This window comes from Camponotus floridanus, unplaced genomic scaffold (assembly GCF_003227725.1).
Source record: "Camponotus floridanus strain SB8 unplaced genomic scaffold, Cflo_v7.5 scaffold43, whole genome shotgun sequence".
NCBI classification, from domain to species: Eukaryota; Metazoa; Arthropoda; class Insecta; order Hymenoptera; family Formicidae; genus Camponotus; species Camponotus floridanus.
The window spans coordinates 973,772-995,000 of record NW_020229581.1 but is presented as its reverse complement, the minus strand read 5'-3'; the positions used below and the strand labels follow the sequence as shown (position 1 = coordinate 995,000).

At 35.4% G+C, this 21,229-nt stretch overlaps 1 protein-coding gene across 16 annotated transcripts in view; it reads left to right on the top strand.

Moving 5' to 3' along the window:
• The window catches only part of LOC105255221, a 38,544-nt gene extending 21,088 nt beyond the window's left edge, over positions 1–17,456 (top strand). For 11 of the 16 annotated variants that reach the window (XM_025411730.1, XM_011264374.3, XM_011264376.3 and 8 more), the window contains exons 13-30: positions 5,725–5,870; positions 6,308–6,575; positions 7,192–7,335; positions 7,701–7,883; positions 8,829–9,104; positions 9,195–9,365; positions 9,971–10,157; positions 11,441–11,707; positions 12,260–12,537; positions 12,677–12,871; positions 13,247–13,355; positions 13,961–14,140; positions 14,244–14,362; positions 14,492–14,668; positions 14,751–14,938; positions 15,670–16,055; positions 16,359–16,580; positions 16,861–17,039. In XM_025411730.1, coding sequence (XP_025267515.1) covers positions 5,725–5,870; positions 6,308–6,575; positions 7,192–7,335; positions 7,701–7,883; positions 8,829–9,104; positions 9,195–9,365; positions 9,971–10,157; positions 11,441–11,707; positions 12,260–12,537; positions 12,677–12,871; positions 13,247–13,355; positions 13,961–14,140; positions 14,244–14,362; positions 14,492–14,668; positions 14,751–14,938; positions 15,670–16,055; positions 16,359–16,580; positions 16,861–17,039 — 3,675 coding nt within the window. Of the gene's footprint in view, positions 1–5,724; positions 5,871–6,307; positions 6,576–7,191; positions 7,336–7,700; positions 7,884–8,828; positions 9,105–9,194; positions 9,366–9,970; positions 10,158–11,440; positions 11,708–12,259; positions 12,538–12,676; positions 12,872–13,246; positions 13,356–13,960; positions 14,141–14,243; positions 14,363–14,491; positions 14,669–14,750; positions 14,939–15,669; positions 16,101–16,358; positions 16,581–16,811 lie in introns of those variants that run through there. The other 5 variants (XM_011264379.3, XM_025411731.1, XM_011264375.3 and 2 more) reach the window with 5 other exon arrangements.
• The last annotated feature ends 3,773 nt before the right edge of the window (positions 17,457–21,229 follow it).

The following is a 21,229-nucleotide window of genomic DNA, read 5'->3' as shown; positions in this document are numbered from 1 at the left end:
AAGGAAACTATGCCATAAAATTCAATAAAACTTCGCGTCGCTCGCATGCGCGCCAACCCGTTATATATAATCCGCGTAGGATTATTTTTTTAATCCCCCTTTCTTCCCTCCAAGTCCTTTTGCGGTTACAAAAAGAAAAACGAAATACATATACATACGCGACACAAAGCGCAGAATAAAAGAGCTGCGAATAAATAATGTACAACTGCAGATCGGTGCATTCAATCTATCGATATAAGAGTAATTCAAGTTTTACACTGTATAAAATGTACCTTATATAAATCGAATACATGTTAGATCTGTTGGCTACATTTTTTTATTGTACCAAAGATTCTGATGTAATCGTCTCACTTGGGTTACGAAAAATTTTTAAAATTACATTATCCGGAAAAAGATCTTTATATACTAAAAGAAGTCTACTGAAAAAATCTTAGAAAATTCTAAAATTATATAACATTATATGAAATTACATACGATTCTTTTGCTGGAGAAAATTACAATGTAAAAAAACAAATGCAAAACAACAGCAATGGATCTAAAGCAATGGATCTCTTTTTACATCTTTTAATAATTTTTCATTATTATCCTTGGTATCGGAAAATAAAATTGTCGCAAAAATGTGGCTTGAGAATCAGCACACTTGGCAAATAAATGTATTCAAATAGTCAGCGCAGATTTATGATTCGATTTTTCGTAAACTCAATTCTCTCAAATCGAATATTCATCTCTGTAGGTTGGTGGAGTAACAATCATCGCGAAACGTTCAACTGTCAGCTGTTAGCTGTTACCAATTGACAATCATGCAGCGCGTCGCGTTCCCTCCCAGCACCCCCAGCATTGCATATCAACCCCTTCGCTCGTTTCGCTTCCAAAGCGTAGCTTCCCCCTTCTCCTATTCCACGTTGCGGGAACTACAACCGGCTATATATCCTATAGCGCCATCCACCCTCTCTCTTCGTGGCATCCCTCCCTGCCGTTTTCTCCGTTAGCCATCCTCCTCTCGTTCCTGCAATCCCCCTTCGACCACCACAAGCACCGTGGTATTGATTCCCCTCGCGGTAGCAGCTCCTCTTCCCTGTTCTCCAGCGGCAGTCCGGAGCGAAGCGCGTTCGCGGCTGCGGACTTGGTGACATTCGCTTGTAACAGAAGGGGAGGAAGAAAAAGAGAGAAAGAAATAAAAAAAGAAAGAGAAACAATAAAGAGCCCCTTACTCGAGGATCTTATTTGCGCGGATTCAGTCGCTGATGCCGCTGTTTTTTGCCAAAGGGGGTGATAAAATCCCGTGACGATGACAAGTATCCTCGGCGACCCCGAGTGCAACGGGGCCCATCGATCGACGGACATTTATTAGACGCGATACACGAGCGGGAATCTCGATCTCGTGGAGAACCGATCCTGTCTCGCAGCATTCAACGCGACTCGCATCAACGAGCCGGGCGCGCTCGAAGGGAGAGAGAGGGAGAGAAAGGGAGAGAGAAAACAGCGCCGTTGATGCGCGGATGCGCGGGCGCCGGAAGTCGCCGAGCCGCGCGCGACACATCCCCGGACGACACGTCGGCAGCGGCGCCAACGGCTGTCATCCGCTCGACGGAAAACGCTGTGAGAACGCGCGTTTATGCGTAAACGCGTCCGATTTCGTCGCGTGTTCACCGCACACAGTGCACTCCTCCATCGCGAAGAGAATATTCGTCGGAGACCGCATCGAGCGTAAACGTGGGAATCTGGAGCAACCTGTCGCACGCAAGACTAATTGTTTCCATGCTTTTAAGGGAACATCCTGGAATAGTCCTTGTGTTGAAACGTGAATCGGAAGTGCGGGGATGCAGCATCACCGATAAATTCAACGAGCAGGATTTACATTAGAAGAATTTCTCCGAAGAATACAAAATATATGGGAGTCACTCTGATTTCTTGAAATTGCGTAATCGAGGTGGTGAAGGAGGAATTTCTGCAGGATGTCATTGGCATTGACGACGAATCCTCGCGTCACGATGCGGACCGGAAGTTAGAGCGCGCGGTTACAATGGGATCTTCTTCTTGAGGGACTCGCGTATGTGAAATTCGGTCGCACGTGCGTGCGAGATTGAAGCGAGAAGCGACGCGGCATGCCGGCGCACTTCGACGATGACAACATCGTCATTGGTACCTGGATCCTCTTCTTTCCTCACACTTACGATCATCTCGAGGCTGATTTCCACCGCGGGATGATTTTCGGAGAATCGAAAAACAGGTCAATCAATTAGCAAACGATTGACTCCAGCTTATTGATATATTAAAGACAAAACGAGGACATTTTATTGAAATATCGCGTGAAGAATTAATATATTTGACGAAGAGGGAGACAGAGAAATCAAATAAGCTGTGAACGAATATATCGAGAGAAAAGAGGATCAGCTAGAGTGATATATTGAAGTAATACATTCTAGATAGATGTTAGAGATTAGATAAGGAGAGGACTAAAAGAGGGTAACAGTTTACAGCGCATTTTTCCGTGAGAGAGGAGAAAATCGATGCTTTGAGAGGACATCTATAGCGATGTGTGGGAAAGAAGGGAAATCAGCTGGAGAGGAGCGAGAATCAACATTTAAAGAAGATATCTATATGTATACTTAAGCAGAACAAGAGAGTATTTTTCTATGGTAAATTCGTTTCTATTACGCGTATAATAGCGAGAGAGAAAAAATATCCTATATATTATCAATTCCCCTTCTCTCCCCGTCAAAGAGGTGGGAGTTGAAGTGGCGTCGTCTACTATTGTCCAGTTGCTAGTTTCTTGGACAAACAAGGATTCTTGAGAAATTCTCTTAGAATTTTAGTAGAGAATTCTTCTTCTGCGTATAAGTACCTGCGGACACTTGCGGCGATCCTTCGCCGCTCTCATGCTTCTTCGTGCATCATCGCTCATAACTTTAGAGATTCTTGAAATAATTAGATTGTAGTCTCGTAAAGTTATTATTAAGGAACTTGACGCATCCTTCTTAATCGGGGCTGCGGTTGATTTTAATAGTGCAAAAGACGTTTGCCTTAAGTAGAGGATTTTATTTATAAACTCAAGGAAATTTCGGGTTCAAAATAGACTCGTCGTAAACTTGACGGACCTGAATACACGTGATGAAACAGCTGTTCTACCGTCGTCCAACTTTCGCTCTTCTCGCTAATCGATGATGGCCGCGTCATGGGGCGTTCCATGTTTACAGATCGTTAATATTTCATTGAACACAATCGTGATCGACGCGCCATTAACGTCTGACAAATTGAAATCTGAACAGCTGGCGTACAATCGCGACGAACACTTTGAGAGCATCGAGAATTTGAACTTTGAGGATCTCGCGGTGCAATAAGACCATAAGAAGTACAAAGCATTTGCAAAACGATATCATCGAGCTTATACACCGCGACAATCGATCGTAAAAGGGAATATCTCATCGAGCCATGTGGATGATTCTTCTACCGTCCGCGAGACAATAATAACGCCATCAGTGAAGGAACGAGACGTCATGGCCAACATTGCAATGACACTTTCGCCCCGTCATCGGGAAGCTGAGGATCCCGTCCGACAATCCTCCTTCCCCTAGAAGTCGTCCGATTGCGGACGGTTTCAACATCTCTTCCTCGACTCAAGTTACCGCCGGCGGAAGAACAACGAATAATGGTAGAGCCGAGATGGTCGATCAAGTGTACGAATAGTACCCTGGACCTGTTGGATCCGAGCGACGATAGTTACACGGACCTGAAGACGCAGCATCGGCGACGCTGTTGGAAGTACTTTTGTTGGTGTCGCAGGCACACCATAAGCGTGATATGTATTAACGAGTCGCGCAAATTGTATTGGTTTAACTGCCGGAACGTCCAGGAGAAGGTCACGTACGGCTCGGGCGAGGGCTATTACCACAAGCTACTGCGTCTGGTAAACGGAGCGTTAAATACCTGGGCACAACGTTACATCGACGGCCTAAGCGTGGCGCGTCGTGAAATTATGTTGAAGATCAACGGTAGCGCGGATAACAACATGAGGCTGCTCAAGGAGGGCTGCTACTGTCACTACCATCCGCACATGACGGCGGACGCGTGCAACGCCGATTTTCTCAGAAGAGTCGTAAGTTTCTGGGCCGGCGAGAGCCTCAGGGGAATACGCGAGAGGCTCCGCGGCATGACCAATATTACGAAAAAGGTAGAGGACACGAATCGCGAATCTTCTCTATTCTCTTGGAGGAATGTTTCTCTTGATATATTCAGATTGATATATTATGTATTGTTCCCGAATATATATATATATATATATATATATATATTTCCCTGCCTATGTATTTGTATGAAATGATCGCACGTCGAGGATGCCACCCTCGTACGAGATACCGATCACTTGGCATGTGCTTCGGACAGGAGCGAGGGTAGAGAAAGGGAGGCTCAAATCTGCGCCGAGTTCCGTTTCCGTTGGATTTTCGTTCGTCAACCCCCTAAACTACTCGCACTCATTCTCGTACTCAGAATTGCATCTCATTTACATCGATATCATTAAATATCATATCGTATACTGAAAGATCATTTATCACTTTAAAAACACATTTTTATTTACAAATTAAAAGTTTGATAATCGTGCTTTCAATGCGATAGAAAATAAGGGAGAAAATAAAATGAGGGGATAGACAACGAAATCAGTGGAATTGCTAGACAAAGCATTTTCGCATTTGCGACTGATTGTCCTCTGTTGTGAAGTAGAAATTTCAATTGCAATACAATATTTTGGCATGTATAACCGCGTTGACATATAATATCTTGAAAGCGACATAATCTTCTTATGCAATTAAATGGGCTTCTAAGCTAGTCTCGCTAAAGTTGCATTGGGAAACTAGTTACCGCTTTTAAATAGCATGTGCCGAGTAAAGCCATAAATTAAAATTTCTTTGCATTCGCCACTGTTAATTATTAGTAATGTGAATGTCTCCTTTTGTTTTAATATTTTTTTCCTTAATATGTAATCAGCAATAATACTAATTAATTGTAAATACTATTGTATATATATTTGTATTTAACTAATTAATAGAAAAATGTTTAACATAATTATATAAATTTTAAAATTATATTAAATATTGACCTCTCTCTCAATAAATTGCATTGTAAATTATTATATTATAAACTTTGCATAAATGATAATTTCTAACTAATAATTCCTAAATTATAATTCCTAATACAGTATTAAAAAAATTACTAATAGCCGGAATATATATAAATATATTGTAAATAGAGCAATAACACAATCCATATTTGCAATTCCTAAATATGCACTTTTAGATAGATAAACATCCTTAATTATGTACATATAAAGCATCTTGTCATTGTCAATAATAGACTAGACTCTTATCTTTGCATATAATCACCATTTTTTATCAGCATCATTTTATTTTGCGTTATAATGGCACGATACATTTTTTCTGTGCACATTTCCTCTTTTTTCTACTATAAACATATATATACATATTCATGATACATTATTTTTTTTACATATATGTGTGACTCCACGTACAGTTGCAATTATTTGCAAGTATAAAAAAGAAAAATATAAAAAGAATTTACAAGCATAAAAAAGAAAAATATAAAAAAAAATTATAAAGAGCAAAGAATATCCGATTATTTACTATCAAATTTAACGTGGAGTCGCCCGTATCTGTTTTCGTGACAAACGCATTTGTTGCAGTTGAAGATAAAGCTTGATGTACTTTTCAGATGTCAGACGACGATAGGATGTCACTCACTACTGCCGTCAGTGACGATGACGACGGAGAGAGTGTCATAAATTCGCCCTATCGTGGGAAGCAGACTGGCACAGCTGCGGCTTCTTTCAATTGCACCGGTGCAGTTCGGAAAGCAGGGTACATCGTTTGTACTTTGTTCTATAAAGATAATGAGCCTTGAGGGCCTATATATAAATATCTCTCGGATAATGTTAGGATAAATATGAAGACTGGACAAAGAACTATCTTTCAAATAACATATATTTTTCTCATATTTTAAGAGATATAGTTTGTAAATTTATTTTCTACTTTATAATCAAGAGAAACATTTTATAATATTTTTATATTTAAATATTAATTATTATTTATATATTTTAAAAATAAAAAAATTCGAGATTCTTAAGATGAGTTAAATGTGACATAGAATATAATGTAAGAAAATAATATATGATAAATTTCTGAAATGAAAATTACTGAATTATTTATATTTTATATTGTGCGTATATTTTATATAGCAACAATAAATTTAAATATAAGAAGAAAAATGAAAAATGGCGATGCATTGAAAATTCCAGATTTCTCAGTGTAAAGAAATGGCTACTGCGCAAAAAGCATCAGATCGAGCTAGCTAGGAAGAGAGGTTGGAAGGGTTATTGGGTCTGCTTGAAGGGCACCACGCTTCTCTTTTACCCTTGCGATTCCCAGGAGAGTAGGGCTATGGAGGCAGCACCTAAACATCTAATTATCGTTGATGGTGCAATTATGCAACCAATTCCCGAACATCCGAAGAGAGATTATATATTTTGCCTCAGCACCGCGTTTGGGGATGCCTATCTATTCCAGGTAAAAGAAATTTTAATTTTGACGATCGAAATTAATATAAAAATATAAAACATATATATATATAATTGATTAATAGAGAAAAAATTTATATAATTTATTAATAGAGAAAAAATTTCTATAAGATAAATTACTCTTTACAGTTAACGGTCACCTGAATTAAACTTTTTAATTTTTAAAATTTAAAAAAATTTTTTTAAAGTGTTGAATATCACTGCAAATGACACGCCAATTAAACTCGAAGCAAGTTATTAAAGTGATCGACAAGTGAGAGAAACAATTCGAGATGAAAGTTGAATTCGAATAATTTCGGTTCAGTTTAATCTTTACACTTTGGCAGTTCGAGAGTGCATTAACTGCGTGAATCGCTAACTAGATATATTTAATTAATTCCATTTCACTCACTCTCGCCGAACTCTCATTTCTCAATCACGCAACGGCAAACTTTTAATAGCCTGCAGCTTCTACTTAAAAGCTTGTCACGACTTGAAAAAAATGTGAGCGACATTATGTACATTGCTTCGCAACGATCGATTTGCTTTCAAAGTTTCTCAATGATGCTTAGATATCGAAGTCTTAATCCTTGTTCATAGGAAAAAAATTCGCTTTATATTTTTAGGCGCCGTGTCAAGTGGAGCTGGAAAATTGGGTGAATAGCATTCATTCGGCGTGTGCCGCCGCGTTCGCGCGTCATCGTGGCAAGACCGGCACCCTACATCTTTTGCAAGAGGAGATCTTTCGTCTGGAGAAGGCGATCGAGTCGGTACGTAAAGAAAATATCATTAAATTTATATATAATTTTATTAAGTCTTACTTATTTTAAATGTTGAAGAGAGGGAGAGATTAATTCTAAGCATTGTTTAGTAAAAAGTAGTTAAAAAAACAAAGTTTATATTGGCCTCAGTGTTCGTTAATTTTTACTTCGAAAGAAGAAGAAATTCGCCAGATATAGGAAAAGTTTTTTGCAATCACATTTATCAGATTTTTATTTCACACAAATTATTACAAATTTTTAATAGAATTTGAACATTTTTTATTACAATTTTCACATTTTGTCGCAATGTTTTTTTTAACAAAAAAGAAATAAAATTATTATATTAATTGAGCGTGTCTACTGGCTGCTTACAGGATCACAAGATGAAACACATGGCGGATCTCCAGCAATCAGTGGTTTCCGACGTCGACACCAAGCAGCAAATCAACAATCAAATAGTACAATGGGAAGAGAATCTGGAACGGCTCCATTGCGAGCAATTCCGTTTACGGTGCTATATGGCTAGTTTGCAGAGTGGCGAACTGCCTAATCCGAAAGTAAGTATCAAATATAACATAGGCTATTAATTTTTTATAAAATAAACTGTACAATCGAAAAACATTGCATAATTGTGCAAATATAATTGCTTCGATAGAAAAATCATTTCTCTAATATTTTGTCGATATTTTTTAACAATAAATATTTTTCATTATAATATATTTTTTTATATTTTGTGATCGCATAAATTTATTTAACTACGCGCAATACATGTGTGTACATTATTTTATTTTATTTTAAGAATAATTTTGAGAAACTGTGTTGCGCCAATTCTATTTTTTCAGTCATCCAATGTGACAAAAAATTGAGATATTATATCAATTTTAATTGTATAATCAAATAGAACGTCGTGATTTGACCGTAGCCTTCATAGAAGAAGCCCGTTCTCTTGATTTCTCGAATAAACAACATTACGCGCTGCAATCTCGCTACATTGTCCACTGTCATTGCTTCAATTGTCTGAAAAGCGGGGTCGTCTCTTCCGTTCACAGTCCGCATACAGTCAGAATTTGTTAGCTATCTATCTGCATTACAAGTATTTAATTTGCGCCATTCGTGATTGTATCGATCGTTGCATGAGATATAAGAATCATACATACGTTCTGAATATACAATTAATTAACATTCTCATTGCAATATCAAACAATAGCAATTTACAGTACAAATATCAAACAGATATTTAATTTATTACTAGTATTTCACAGATAATCTATTTTCAATTTTTTAAGAATCTGAATTATATTTTTTTTCAAGAAAGAATATTTTTTCAAATTTTAATATTCATAAATCGATGATTTTGAATCATCCTGTAATCTAATTATATGAAAAATCTTGTTGATTCAATCTTCAAGTATTTTATTTCTCAAGGTGATACCTTGAGGATAAATGACCTAGCTCAATCAGCTGACGATATTAAATAAGCGCTGCCCTCATTTCTCCCTCAGAGTCTACTGACGCACGTATCTCGCGCTACGAAGCAGACGTTGAACAAGCTAGGCGTCTTTACGGTATCGTCCTTCCACGCGTTTATCTGCGCGCGTAGTCCATCCTTGCTGAATAATCTATTAGCGGGTCGCGGAGCGACAAAAAGAAGACCGCCGCTGTTGTCGAGGTCGAACAGTGGCTCCAGCAGACGCTCGCTACAGATCTCGTCCAGGGACGAGGAGAAGAGTGTCAAGGTGTCCGTGCCGGAAAATCAGGTACGATCATCAGGACATCGGGTGAGTTGATCGAAATTATGTATGCTCACGAGATAGAATAAGATAAGGGTAAGAAGAACGCGACCCGGTGTTTCCCGTTCGCTGTTTCAGCTCGTGTCGGTGTTTCTGCGGGACGCTATGACTGTGGAGGAATTTTTGGCAAGCGCGTGTACCAGGAAGAATCTTAATCCGATGGAGCACTTTGTGCGCGTGAAGAAGCGCCGAGATATGGAGGACCACAATTATTTTGTGCCACATAGGACTGATTTGATAGAAACCTATGTAAGTCAGAGAGTGAAATTTAAGTGATTATCTTTAGTCGTGTATTCGGTAAGAAAATTTTCGCTCTGTAGCTCTTTAGCTCTTTCTTTTTTTCGCTCTTCGCTCTTTCTTTTTTACTCTACAGTGCTGCATAGCTTATAGAGATACAGTGTTATAGAGCATTTTTACAGAATAGACCCATTAATTTAAAAATGTCTAAGAAAATTGAATACTTAGAATATAAAATATTATTGGTTTATATTTTATACATTTTTTTTATAGAGATAATAATTAAAATAATTATAATATTTCTTTAAAATAATTATAATATTTCTTCTGATTCAATTGTGTGCAAAGTTTTGGAAATTGTTAAGAAATAACAATTTGAGGCAATTTAAAATGTATTAACAATTTATTTAAAAACAGCTATATATGGAGAAGTTATTTCTTTTGAGTATACTTATCGAATAAATGTATTAAATAGAGAAAAAAATATTATATTGCTTGTCTTGCGAGTAAAATTATTTTTTATTTGCTTGTAATCAATTACTTTATAAAATAATTAAAATCGTTAAGTACGACGAGAATTAAGATTGATAATGTAATTTTTCTTTTGTTGCATGCAGTTGCATACGCACGAAATTGTGGAAGTCTGTGCCAAGATTTTATATCAAGTGGAATTGCAAAGAAATACTTTGGAGCAAATGTGGGGCTTCTCCGTCGAGGCCGAGCTCATAGAAAATTCCGACAGACAGGATGAGCTCTGTTGCTACGTTAGTAGAGTGGAAGACAAGAGCGTCGCCATGCAAAATGGTAAGCATCCCTTATCTAGGACAATATATAACTAAAATAAACGTCCCTCAAGCGCAACGATTAAAAGTTTCGATCGTTACAAGGTTTTTTTATTTCTGGTTATTTATTAACTATTCTATATTTTTCATACTTTTATCAACCTCTATTATTTAAACGCTAGTGATTCTCTATACGAATGATTAATTTTATTTGATAATTTCAAAGTGACGTATTAAATTAATCAAAAAGTTCATTCAATTTTTTCTTTATTAGAACGAATTAGAACGGATTAGAATGAATTGAATTGATATTGAATAAACTTTTTGATTAATTTAATACGTTACGTTGAAATATATATGTATATATATATATATATATATATATATATATATATATATATAAAAGAGAAAAATCAATTCTGCGGTTAATCTAAATCTAGAACAAGTTTATATATTTTAAAAAATAAAATTTAAAAAAAAGTGAAAAATAATATCGTATTATATAAAAGTTTTAAAAGTTATACAATATTTCAACTTGTTTTTCTCGATTGAACTTCTTGCGAATCTTAGAAAACGATCTAAAGCGAGGTCTGATCGTATTAATTTTTTAGACCGTATCGGCGCCAGGATATGCAAGGACGCCATTGAAAAGTCATCGATTTTCCGCGCCTCGTCGCTCGTTCGTTGAGCAAAGTCTCGTGCTTACGGTTAAATGAAGCGTGTATAATGCGTGTAAAAAAAAGAATATGTCTATAGTAAAAATATATTATATACGTGTACAGGGGGTGGGATAGTCTTAGGGCCGCAGGCGCAAACGAATCAGCATGACATTTAGCGCCGCCTTTCCGTATGTCTAAATTTACTTGATAGCTTACTGGTAAAGCACGATCGAAGGGAGCGACTTATTATAGTTGCGAAAGATACCGAGCCGAGCGGATCGTCTATGCAAGCGGGTTGCAAAGCAAACATGATGAATGTCAGCTGAAGTGAAATTATTTAAGAATCATAAAACAATAGTCGCGACCGCGCTGATTAATTCATATCATTTTCGCGATAATAAGTCGACAATTATAGTGATGAAAATATATGAACAGTATATAATACAAGAATTTTTCACGTTTACTAAAATAATTAATAAATGCGATAATGAATCGCGCGCATTTGACTAATTCTCTCAATCTGTCACAACAATAAATATTTCGCTGTTGTAACGAACGCGCATAAATCTACACTTGGAAAAGTTCTTTTCTGAAATCCTCCTTCGAGACCTTATCCCTTATCCTAGCAACGCCATTCTGCTTTCAGGAATCATTAAGGGTGATGAGATTATGGTAATCAACGGCGCCATCGTGAGCGACCTGGATATGATGTACTTGGAAAGCGTTCTACAAGAGGAGGTGGGTCTCTGCATGATGATGCGATCCTCCAGGACGGAGCCACCGGATCTCACGGGTATTATGCGAGTCACCGACGATATAATTGAGAGTCTAGTCTGCCCGCCGCCACCTACCGATCCACCAGTCATCAGCGAGGAAATGATTTCCGGTCTCATTGTACCGGCACCCGGATGGAGTGAGTGTTTTGCGCTTTGAGAGCTCATCACATTAAAAACAGTATTTTATTTCTGATAACTAAGCGAGCTCGTTAAATAAATGAGACATGAATAAGATAAAAATATAAATCACAAAAAGATGCCGACCTTGAATCTATATATCTCAATGTATCAAATTAGTTATTCTCGTTCTCCATCTATGTATATCACGTCATTAAATATTAATACATAATTCCATTATCTCTAATCTAAAATATAAAGATAATGAAGAATAATAATCGTTACTCTTAAATTAAATATCGTTAAATATTATTGTAATTTTTCAGTACGATTTGAATTAAATTTGTTATATAGTGATTAACTTATTACGAAAAATATTTTCGTTAATATAACGGTTTTTTATAAACAATGTTTGACATTATATTTTATTTTTGCGATAATAAATTGTATCTGCCACAAATTGTAATATAATTTTGTAAATTATTAATTAATATAAATATTAAATCATGTAAATTTATCGTTGCAATTATAACATATTCTGTCACAGCATTATGCATATCTTACTTTGCTAGGTAAAGAGAACATTATGCAGGATTGCTCTGCCGCTCATATGGAGAACAGCAAACAGACTTCGCGCACCAATTCCTTCGAGATCGAAAATCTTTTGAAGACTGCTGAACAAGTGACAGGAATCTGTCGTTCGCCAGGAGAGACTAGAAAATCGAGTCCCACCGGAAGCGTCGTCAGTTCCCACTCGCAAGCTCTCACACCGAGTCGGCAACTTAGCGATGCTGAGAAGCTGAAGAAAGTGATTTTAGAACTGATTGAGACTGAACGAACTTACGTAAAGGTAGTGGCGGTTTATTATATTTTATTATTATATTTTAATTATTATATTTTATAATATTTACAATTATAATAAATTACAAAAGAGATTTTTACGAATACATATTAAATCTAATCACTCTTCTATTTCTTTCTGTTCATAGAATTTAAATAATTTGCTGGAGAACTATCTGGAACCCCTTAAACGCGAAACTTTCCTATCGAACGCGGAGATCAACGCGTTGTTTGGTAATATTCAGGAAATCGTCACATTTCAACGACAGTTCCTGCAGAATCTCGATCACGCCATCGAGATGGAGGCCGATTTCAATAGCTTTGACCATCCGAGTCAATTTAAGGTACGCGCCTTAATGTAACTTGATTGCTTATTAATAATCAACTGCAACTCAATAAGATATTAAATAAAATGATGTTGATGAATTAGAAAAAAATAAAACTAGTAATTTGTTTTTTATTATATTTTTGAAGCGATATAACATTTATTGTTACATCATATTATTCTTATGGCAATAAGTATATATTAAAAAATAAAGTTATATATTTTTTAAATACCAAGAATTCTCGCACTTTTCGAAATATGAAAATCGATATTTATGATTGTTTTTTAATAACGCGAATATGTATCAGTAATATTGAAAATTGACAACATACTCTCTTTCGAACAAGAATGCATTCCGAGCTGAATTTATATATATACATTTTTTATGTTATAGGGAGTCCTGTTTTCCATTGGAAGTGCCTTCTTATATTACGTAAATCACTTCAAGCTTTACAGCTCGTTTTGCGCTAGTCATTCGAAGGCTCAGAAAGTTTTACATCCAAGTAAGTTTTCTCTTAAAATATACATTTCTTTTTCGCAAGAGACGACCTTCGGCGATTTCTTCCTCCACATCAACACGCCTGATCCTTTGCGATCGATAATTCACTCGCCAGGAATAACTATGTCCAACCTCACTCTCTATAAATATGTCGTTCCCGGAAAGTTCTCCGATTTATTATTCATATTAACCTTTCGCGAATAAATGACATTTTTGCAACTATGAGAGCTATGCCATTAAAAAATTCAAAGATGTTAAAAAATTCAAATTTCAAAATTATTAGAGCATGCAAACGTAACTATTATTCCTTGAAATTTTATCTCGTCATTTAAACTTTTAATATGCTAATTAAATATTATATTCGTTCGTTTAATCGTTTTAAAATGTAACCTAGTGTGATATGGAACAGAAAATATTTGTTTCAGATATTATTCATACTATTCGATTCGATATATATAATTCATGCACAATATTGCTCGAGAAATACGTTTCTGATTTTACAAATCAATTTTTCCTTTAATTCAAATTGCGTTTCATATAATTACGATAAAACTCGATGAAATACGAAGCAATCTCCCGACAATTATCAGGAGTAATTGACAATTTCAGACGAGGGAAATCAAGCTTTACAAGAGTTCTTGCAAGCAAGAAATCCTCGGCAGCAACACTCATCGACCTTAGAATCATACTTGATAAAACCTATACAAAGAATACTCAAGTATCCGCTGCTGTTGCAGCAGCTTAGGAATCTCACTGATGAACGAAGCGAAGAACACCAACACTTGATCGGTAATTACAATGATATCGTGCGACTAATTTAATGAACAAGTTTCAAGAGCGTCATCAGAAACTTAATATTAAATGTATAAACGCGAATCTTTATAAATTGCAGAGGCGCTCAAAGGTATGGAAAAGGTGGCGGAGCACATAAACGAGATGCAAAGAATTCACGAAGAGTACGGAGCTATTTTCGATCATTTATTCAGACAACACCAAAAATCCTGCAAACAGGTGAATCAATTTTTACTTTTGCGCATCTCTAGAAGTAAAATATTATATAATAAATATTATACTTATTACATTTTGTTATATTTACAAATAATTAGGATATTTTAAATTGATGTATTAATTTTTTGGCAGCCGATCGATTTAAGTCCAGGCGATCTTTTGTACTATGGCGGTGTCGAGTGGCTCAATATTTCCGATTTTCTCGGTAAAATAAAGAAGGGTCTCGAGTTACACGCAATGTGTTTCGTATTTAAATCGGCCGTCGTGTTCCTGTGTAAAGAAAGATTGAGACAGAAGAAGAAACTTATGGTGAGCGTTCATACGATTTAATTCTTTCATTAATTTTTGCAATGTTCGTAATACTAAAGAGACTGCATCATACACTTTTCAGGGAGTTTCGACCAAGGCTAACTCTAGCGAGGTAGAAATCATTCGTTATCAGGTGCTGATTCCAGTTACAGAAGTCCAGGTCAGAGCTAGCTCTGCCAAGGATATGGAGTCTCACTTCTTATGGGAACTGATTCATCTAAGAAGTCAATTACAAAGAAGATCGGAGAAAGTATACGTGCTCTCCAACAGGTATTTTTTTTCTTATCATTTAGATTAATTATTTGCTAAATTATAAGCGTCCACATTAAAATAAATATTTCATTGAATAAACCAATAAATTCTTTGAAATATATCATAGATATTAAATTTGGATAAAATATTTTTCTCATCTACTTATTTTTTTTTTTATAATATATTTCTTTGAAACTAAATGTGTACGAGCGCAATAAAATAAATTCACATGTATGATAGATAATTATTATGATCGCAAATGCAATTGTTTTATAGCTAACTTAATTTTACTGACGTTATTGATTGAGCGCGAAAATTGACAATATTATCAGATTAGAAATATAAATTGCAGATAAATGAAATTAAGTTTCATTTATCTCGCAACTATGTCTTGATTAAATTTTCTTCGCAAATCAATTCTGTTATTCTGTTATTTTTTCATAATCCCTATAGAAAAATAATTTATATGATATTTCTGTTTTCTCTTTTTTTTCTCTTTTTTATTTAAAATTTATTTTTTTGTAAGATATTTTTTTTTAAATATATACTCCAACGATCATCTGAAATGGATTTTTCATAAACTTACAATTTTTTTATAAACTATGCAAATATATAAAAAATTGTTTGTTCACAACACACATCTTTCTTTAATATATAAATAATTAATGTGGCTATTTTATTTATACGAGTATGTGACTATTTTATTCTATTTTATTTATTGTATGCTTTGCTTAAATTTTTGCTTATAGTACAACGGAATTCCGAAACGCGTTTTTGAAGACAATCCGACAGATCATCCGAGAGTCCGTGAGGAATATGAGCATACCCTCGACGAAACAGAATATGAGTCATGCTCCAATGTCGATGGCGCCGCGTATGTCGACCGGTCATGTGGAAAAATTTGACAAGCAGCAGATTGGTCAAACTCAAAACGGAAATGGCAGCATCACGGGCACGCTCTCGAAGAAAGCGATGAAGCAACAATTACTGGCGAATTCGCATAAGCGCAAATACAGTCATTCCAAACAGCCGGTAGAACACGAGAGTTCGGAAGATAAGGATCAGGAGGATGCGCCAGTCGTCCAGCAGCAAACCACGTTCCGCTCTAGGAGCAAAACTATAAGTGACACTTCCAGTAAGATGGAAAACCTCTTCTAGGCTTTGGAAAAATTCTCTTATAGTAATCTTGTTATATATATGTATATATAAACTAATTTTTATAAATATTTTTATAGATTATTATGATATAATATATACTATATTATATATATTATGTATATATAATAATCATTTTTTTCTTTCTTATACATATTTTATAATTATATATAAAATATGAATAAAATTAATTTTAAAAAACTGATAAAAATACGGGAAAATATAGTGCAATAATTAAAGATGTCATTTTTTTAATATGATATTATGTCTTTGTGGGACTTAGGCGAGATAAAAGTCGAAATGGATTCGGGCACGAAGTCGGAAGGTGAAGAAGACTCGCAGGCTTTTTTAGGCGAGAAGAAGACAAATCTCGGCCGGACACCTAATCATCTGACGCTGAGCACCACGTCGACTATCTCGGCGGGAAGTACTGGCAGCCAAGCTAGATTGATCCAGTCTTCTCATCAGCCCGAGAATTATCAGCCCATTACCGTCAAGGAACTTGGTGAGTGTATTGGTTATCGATATTTTTTTTTATCTCTAACGAGACTTAATCAGATAATTGCTACAAAGTTATTCAATTGATTATTAATTAAGAATTATTTGTGAACAGCTAGTAATGTGAATTTGATAATAATAAATAATTACATTTTTATGACACAAATATACGCGATAGTTTCTCGAATCTTGTTCCAATGAATTTTATAATAGGGTTTATTTTTTTGTTTTCTTTAAGAAACATGTCGTGCAGAAAAGAATTAATTTCTAACATAATGCGATGGCAGGTTCGCCGATCTGGAAACCACGGGAGCTACCTTCCCTAGGGGAGGCCACCACATTGCCGCGCAAGGGTAAGTCGGCCGGCGAGTTCGCGGACATGAGCTCGAGCCATAGCGCCTCCCGAAAATCTCTGATAGAAATCAACAATTGTGCTCAACAACCTAACTTTAATAATCATGTTTAAGTTGAATAATATCGAGGCTGACTCGCTAACGAGGTAATATCGTTATAAGTTCCACCACATCATCATTAAACACAACCAACATCCAACCACTACTACCACTACCATTATCAAGCGTAATACACAGAGATAATTGTCCGATTATTACGATTGTCACGATGTCGATACGTGAAAGATACGCGTCTGCCGTTCACGTGGAATTTATGAAAAAGATTGCACTTTCTTCCTCCGCTCTCTTCCTCATTTCGTCTTCCAGTAGGAATCCGTATGTACTTGCTTGCGTGTATGTGAATGTGTGTTTGTATAAGACACAGCGAGATGTTCAACCAGGCTTCTATTTCTGAGGGAAATTTATATAGAATAGAGCTTGAAAATATTTTTTTGCTTTTGTAAACTATATCATTACATTTTTGTACAGAAGTCACCCTCAATATTTAAATTTAAAAAATTTAATTCAATTTATAAAATAATATTTTACTAATTATAATAAGAATACAAGAACATTATTAAAAATTAAGATGGTTTATAATTTTGATTGTAAAATTGATGATTCCAAAGATGTAGAAGACCGAGCAGACCGCTGATTTTAAATAATTCGATAGCAAATATCAAATCGTTAATAAATAGCTAATCGTTCCGTCGATCTCAAAAGATTCGTCAAAGTGATTGAGAATCTGAATTTCGAAACATTCGATTAATTATATAAGTTTATTAAATATACGCTCCAATTTTTTTTTATTTAATTAATTTTACAAACCGACGAAAGTGCAGTCAATTATATCTTTTAATTCTGATTATTAACTATTTACTATATTCCAGATATTAATATATAATAGTTATTGATATGCAATATTCTCTTCCAGAAATTACTATTTAATTTATCGTTCATTGATTATTACAGTGCAATTTTTAACAGTTTATTTTTTAGTCTTGCTTTTATTTTTACGTTATTTTAGTTAATATTACAAATAATTTTAACTGTACATTCAGCGTATACATTCAGCGTATACATTCAGTTTTATAACTAACTTTTAAAATAAGTATATTTAAAATTAAATATAGCATAAAATTGTGATATCCACACATTTAAATTTCTCACAAAGTTTAAAATAAAATATTAAGAAAAACTATTTTAAATTGTCCAAGAATTCTATGGTAGATGAAATAAATTTATGCTTTGCATTAAAAATATATTCATGAAAGAGAACAACAAAGACATAAGATGTAATAATCAAGATGTATTTCCAAAATCCTGGAAGAGTGGGTTTTATTATTAATTTGCCGAGAAATTATGTTCTTTAATATCTTTCGATTTCTTGTTTAACACTATTCAGTAGCATAATTTTAACCAATTTAAACGAGACATAATCTGGTCGCTTTTTCGAGAATCACTAGTGATCGAGGCTACGTCCTTCGATCCTCTCGATCCTTTTCGCGTGGACGGCGGCGTGATAATTGACGAAGAGATAATTATCGACTCTGTATATAATGTAATAATGATATTATCGTCACTATAATTACCGTCGATTGCGACCGAGCGCTCGCGCGTAGCGCGCTCGTTACGTTGTTTCTCATCGTTCTCTACCATGTGACCCTCTCCCCCATTTTTTTATTATTATATAAAACTGTCGTGATGCGCGTCACGCACTATGCATTGACGATCGCTGGATGACGTGAAGGGAACTGATAGAAAGAGAAAGAGAGAGAGATTTAAAATCCGTATTAAAAAAAAAAAGTAATCGAAGAAGCGATTCGTGCGCATAGAGTAAGTTTTAGCGATTAAAGGAAATCAATTAAGATGAAACACAGAAAATATATGTATACATATATTATACATACGGAATATTATGCGAGAAAGCGAGAGAGAGAGAGAGAGAAGGTGGGTTTATGAATTGCATTGTAACGTCGTCCACAGTTCCCCCCTAAAAAAAAAATGTTCCGCCGCGTATTAACCTGTTTTCAGGGTCGAGCATCCTCGCCAATATAGCAGACTTTATTTTTAACGTTACTTAAGATACAAAAGAGAGCGTTTGAAAACGAACGAGAGAATGTTTGAAAGAGAGTGAGAGAGAGAGAGAGGAAGAGAGAGATAGAGAGCGAGAAATGGTCAGAGTGCTCGAGACCGAAGCTGCGAGGTGAGATGCGTAGGCGTAACGACGAGATGCGTTTCAAGACCCGTGAGGCTAAGAGTAAGAGAGATGCGAGAGAAAAGAGAGAGGCGTACGCTCGGACTTCAAACGTATATATATTGATGATTAGGGCGAACGATGAATCGAGGGGCATCGATGGTGTCGGTGACCGAATCCTTCACGATAACCCGACACATATACCGCGTTGTTAATGGGTATTACGATAAATTAAGAATGGTATCGAGGGATTAATACGTGTAAATTAGACGACAGAAAGTATCCACATAGACGTATACCTACAACCAAAAATATATATAAATAAAAAATATATATACACATACACATACACACACATACATACACGTACACGCGCGTAACATATAGGCACACAACGACTGATGATGCGAAAGTAGTGAGATTTTCAAGGATGAAATATTCTCAAAATATTCGAACGAATATATTTGGAGAAGATTTCCCGAGGGTGAAAATATTGGGGAAACATTCTTTTCGGAAAATCGAAATATTTTCCGAGAACGTATTCTAAAGAGGTGCTCGTTCACTTTTCGCATCATCACGAACGATATGTACGCATATTCGAGGAAAGTGGATGTTGCATGCGCGATATAATCGATCTCACGACTCGATCTTCTATCGAACGCAAACGTTTACGAATCTCTGTGGTGAAACGTTTACATGTCTCTGTGTGTCTCCTGAGTAGGACAATAAACAGGATGGATCTGACGATGCTTCGGGCATCATCTCGACACGCTGGTCCTTTCATGAAAAATGCACTTTCGCTCGAGGAATCTCCAAACTTTGGTATCTTCCTTTTATCTGATTCGTACGGTTCCAATTGTAGAGAGTTAGCGTTAAACATTGCAAACCAACTTGTGGATCCAGAATCATAAACTGCGAGCTTAGACTTTCCTCGATGTTATTCCCGTTAGGATCGAGGATGATGCCTCAAGCTACGTAGATCCTACTGAAATAACATAGATATGACAAACACTTTACACGCGGTATCGATTTTATTCAATCGTTACCGTTTGCATCGGTATTTGCGCTCATAAGTATCGCTCGCGTCGATATTGCTTATGATAATCATCGAAATAATATCTGAAACGATAATTTAGTGAAGCTCGATGAGAATAAAATAGCGTGTGTCGTAAAAGTATATCAAATGAATCCCAGAATTATAATCCAGAGATCGTCAACGTTTCCGTTCAACGCTTCGAGCCGATGGATTATCGTCTAATGGTGAACAAGGATAAAGATTTAATTATCAATTAATGGGATTTGGTATATCGATATATTCGACATACGCACACATTCTACATGATACTGTCTGGTGCGTCGATCAACGACTCGAACGGATACATTTCTGTTTTTAAAATTAAAAAAGCGTCGGTTGTATAATATTTTAATATTATAATAGCGTAACATACTATATTATATTATAGTATTATAATATAATATAATGTAATATAAAATATTATACACGATGATATTTATGTATAATATTATCGGCGATTAGATTATCGACGAATGTGAGAAATATCGTGTTGCAAATGTTGCGCGTAACATCTAAAAAAGAAAGAGATCATTGTGAAAATTTGAAATCGATCGACTATTTCATATATTAACGTATACAATAACGTAAAAAAAGAAAGAATTTTTCATATTAATGCTTGTCGAGAAAGAGAACGTGTCGATACAAAAAAATCGTATTAATCTGACATTTGTAAAAGAATCGCGTCAATTACTAATATATTTCCAAAGAAAATTTATACGCGTACTAATTATATATCGAAATGCTATATGCCGAGATATTATTGTACAGTGTTTGTATAGTTGATGAATAAGAACGGATAAGATTTGATCTTTTTTTGCTTCCTGACGGATTGTACGAATCACGTGAATTTTATCCATAACGTTACGAATGTTTTACGCTGTAATATTGCTTCCATTTCTCGAAATACGCATTACACATATTTAATCACGCGTGCTTTAACACAAATTTCTTACGATCTCCGCGATATGTATGTGTGAAATTATAAAATTTCT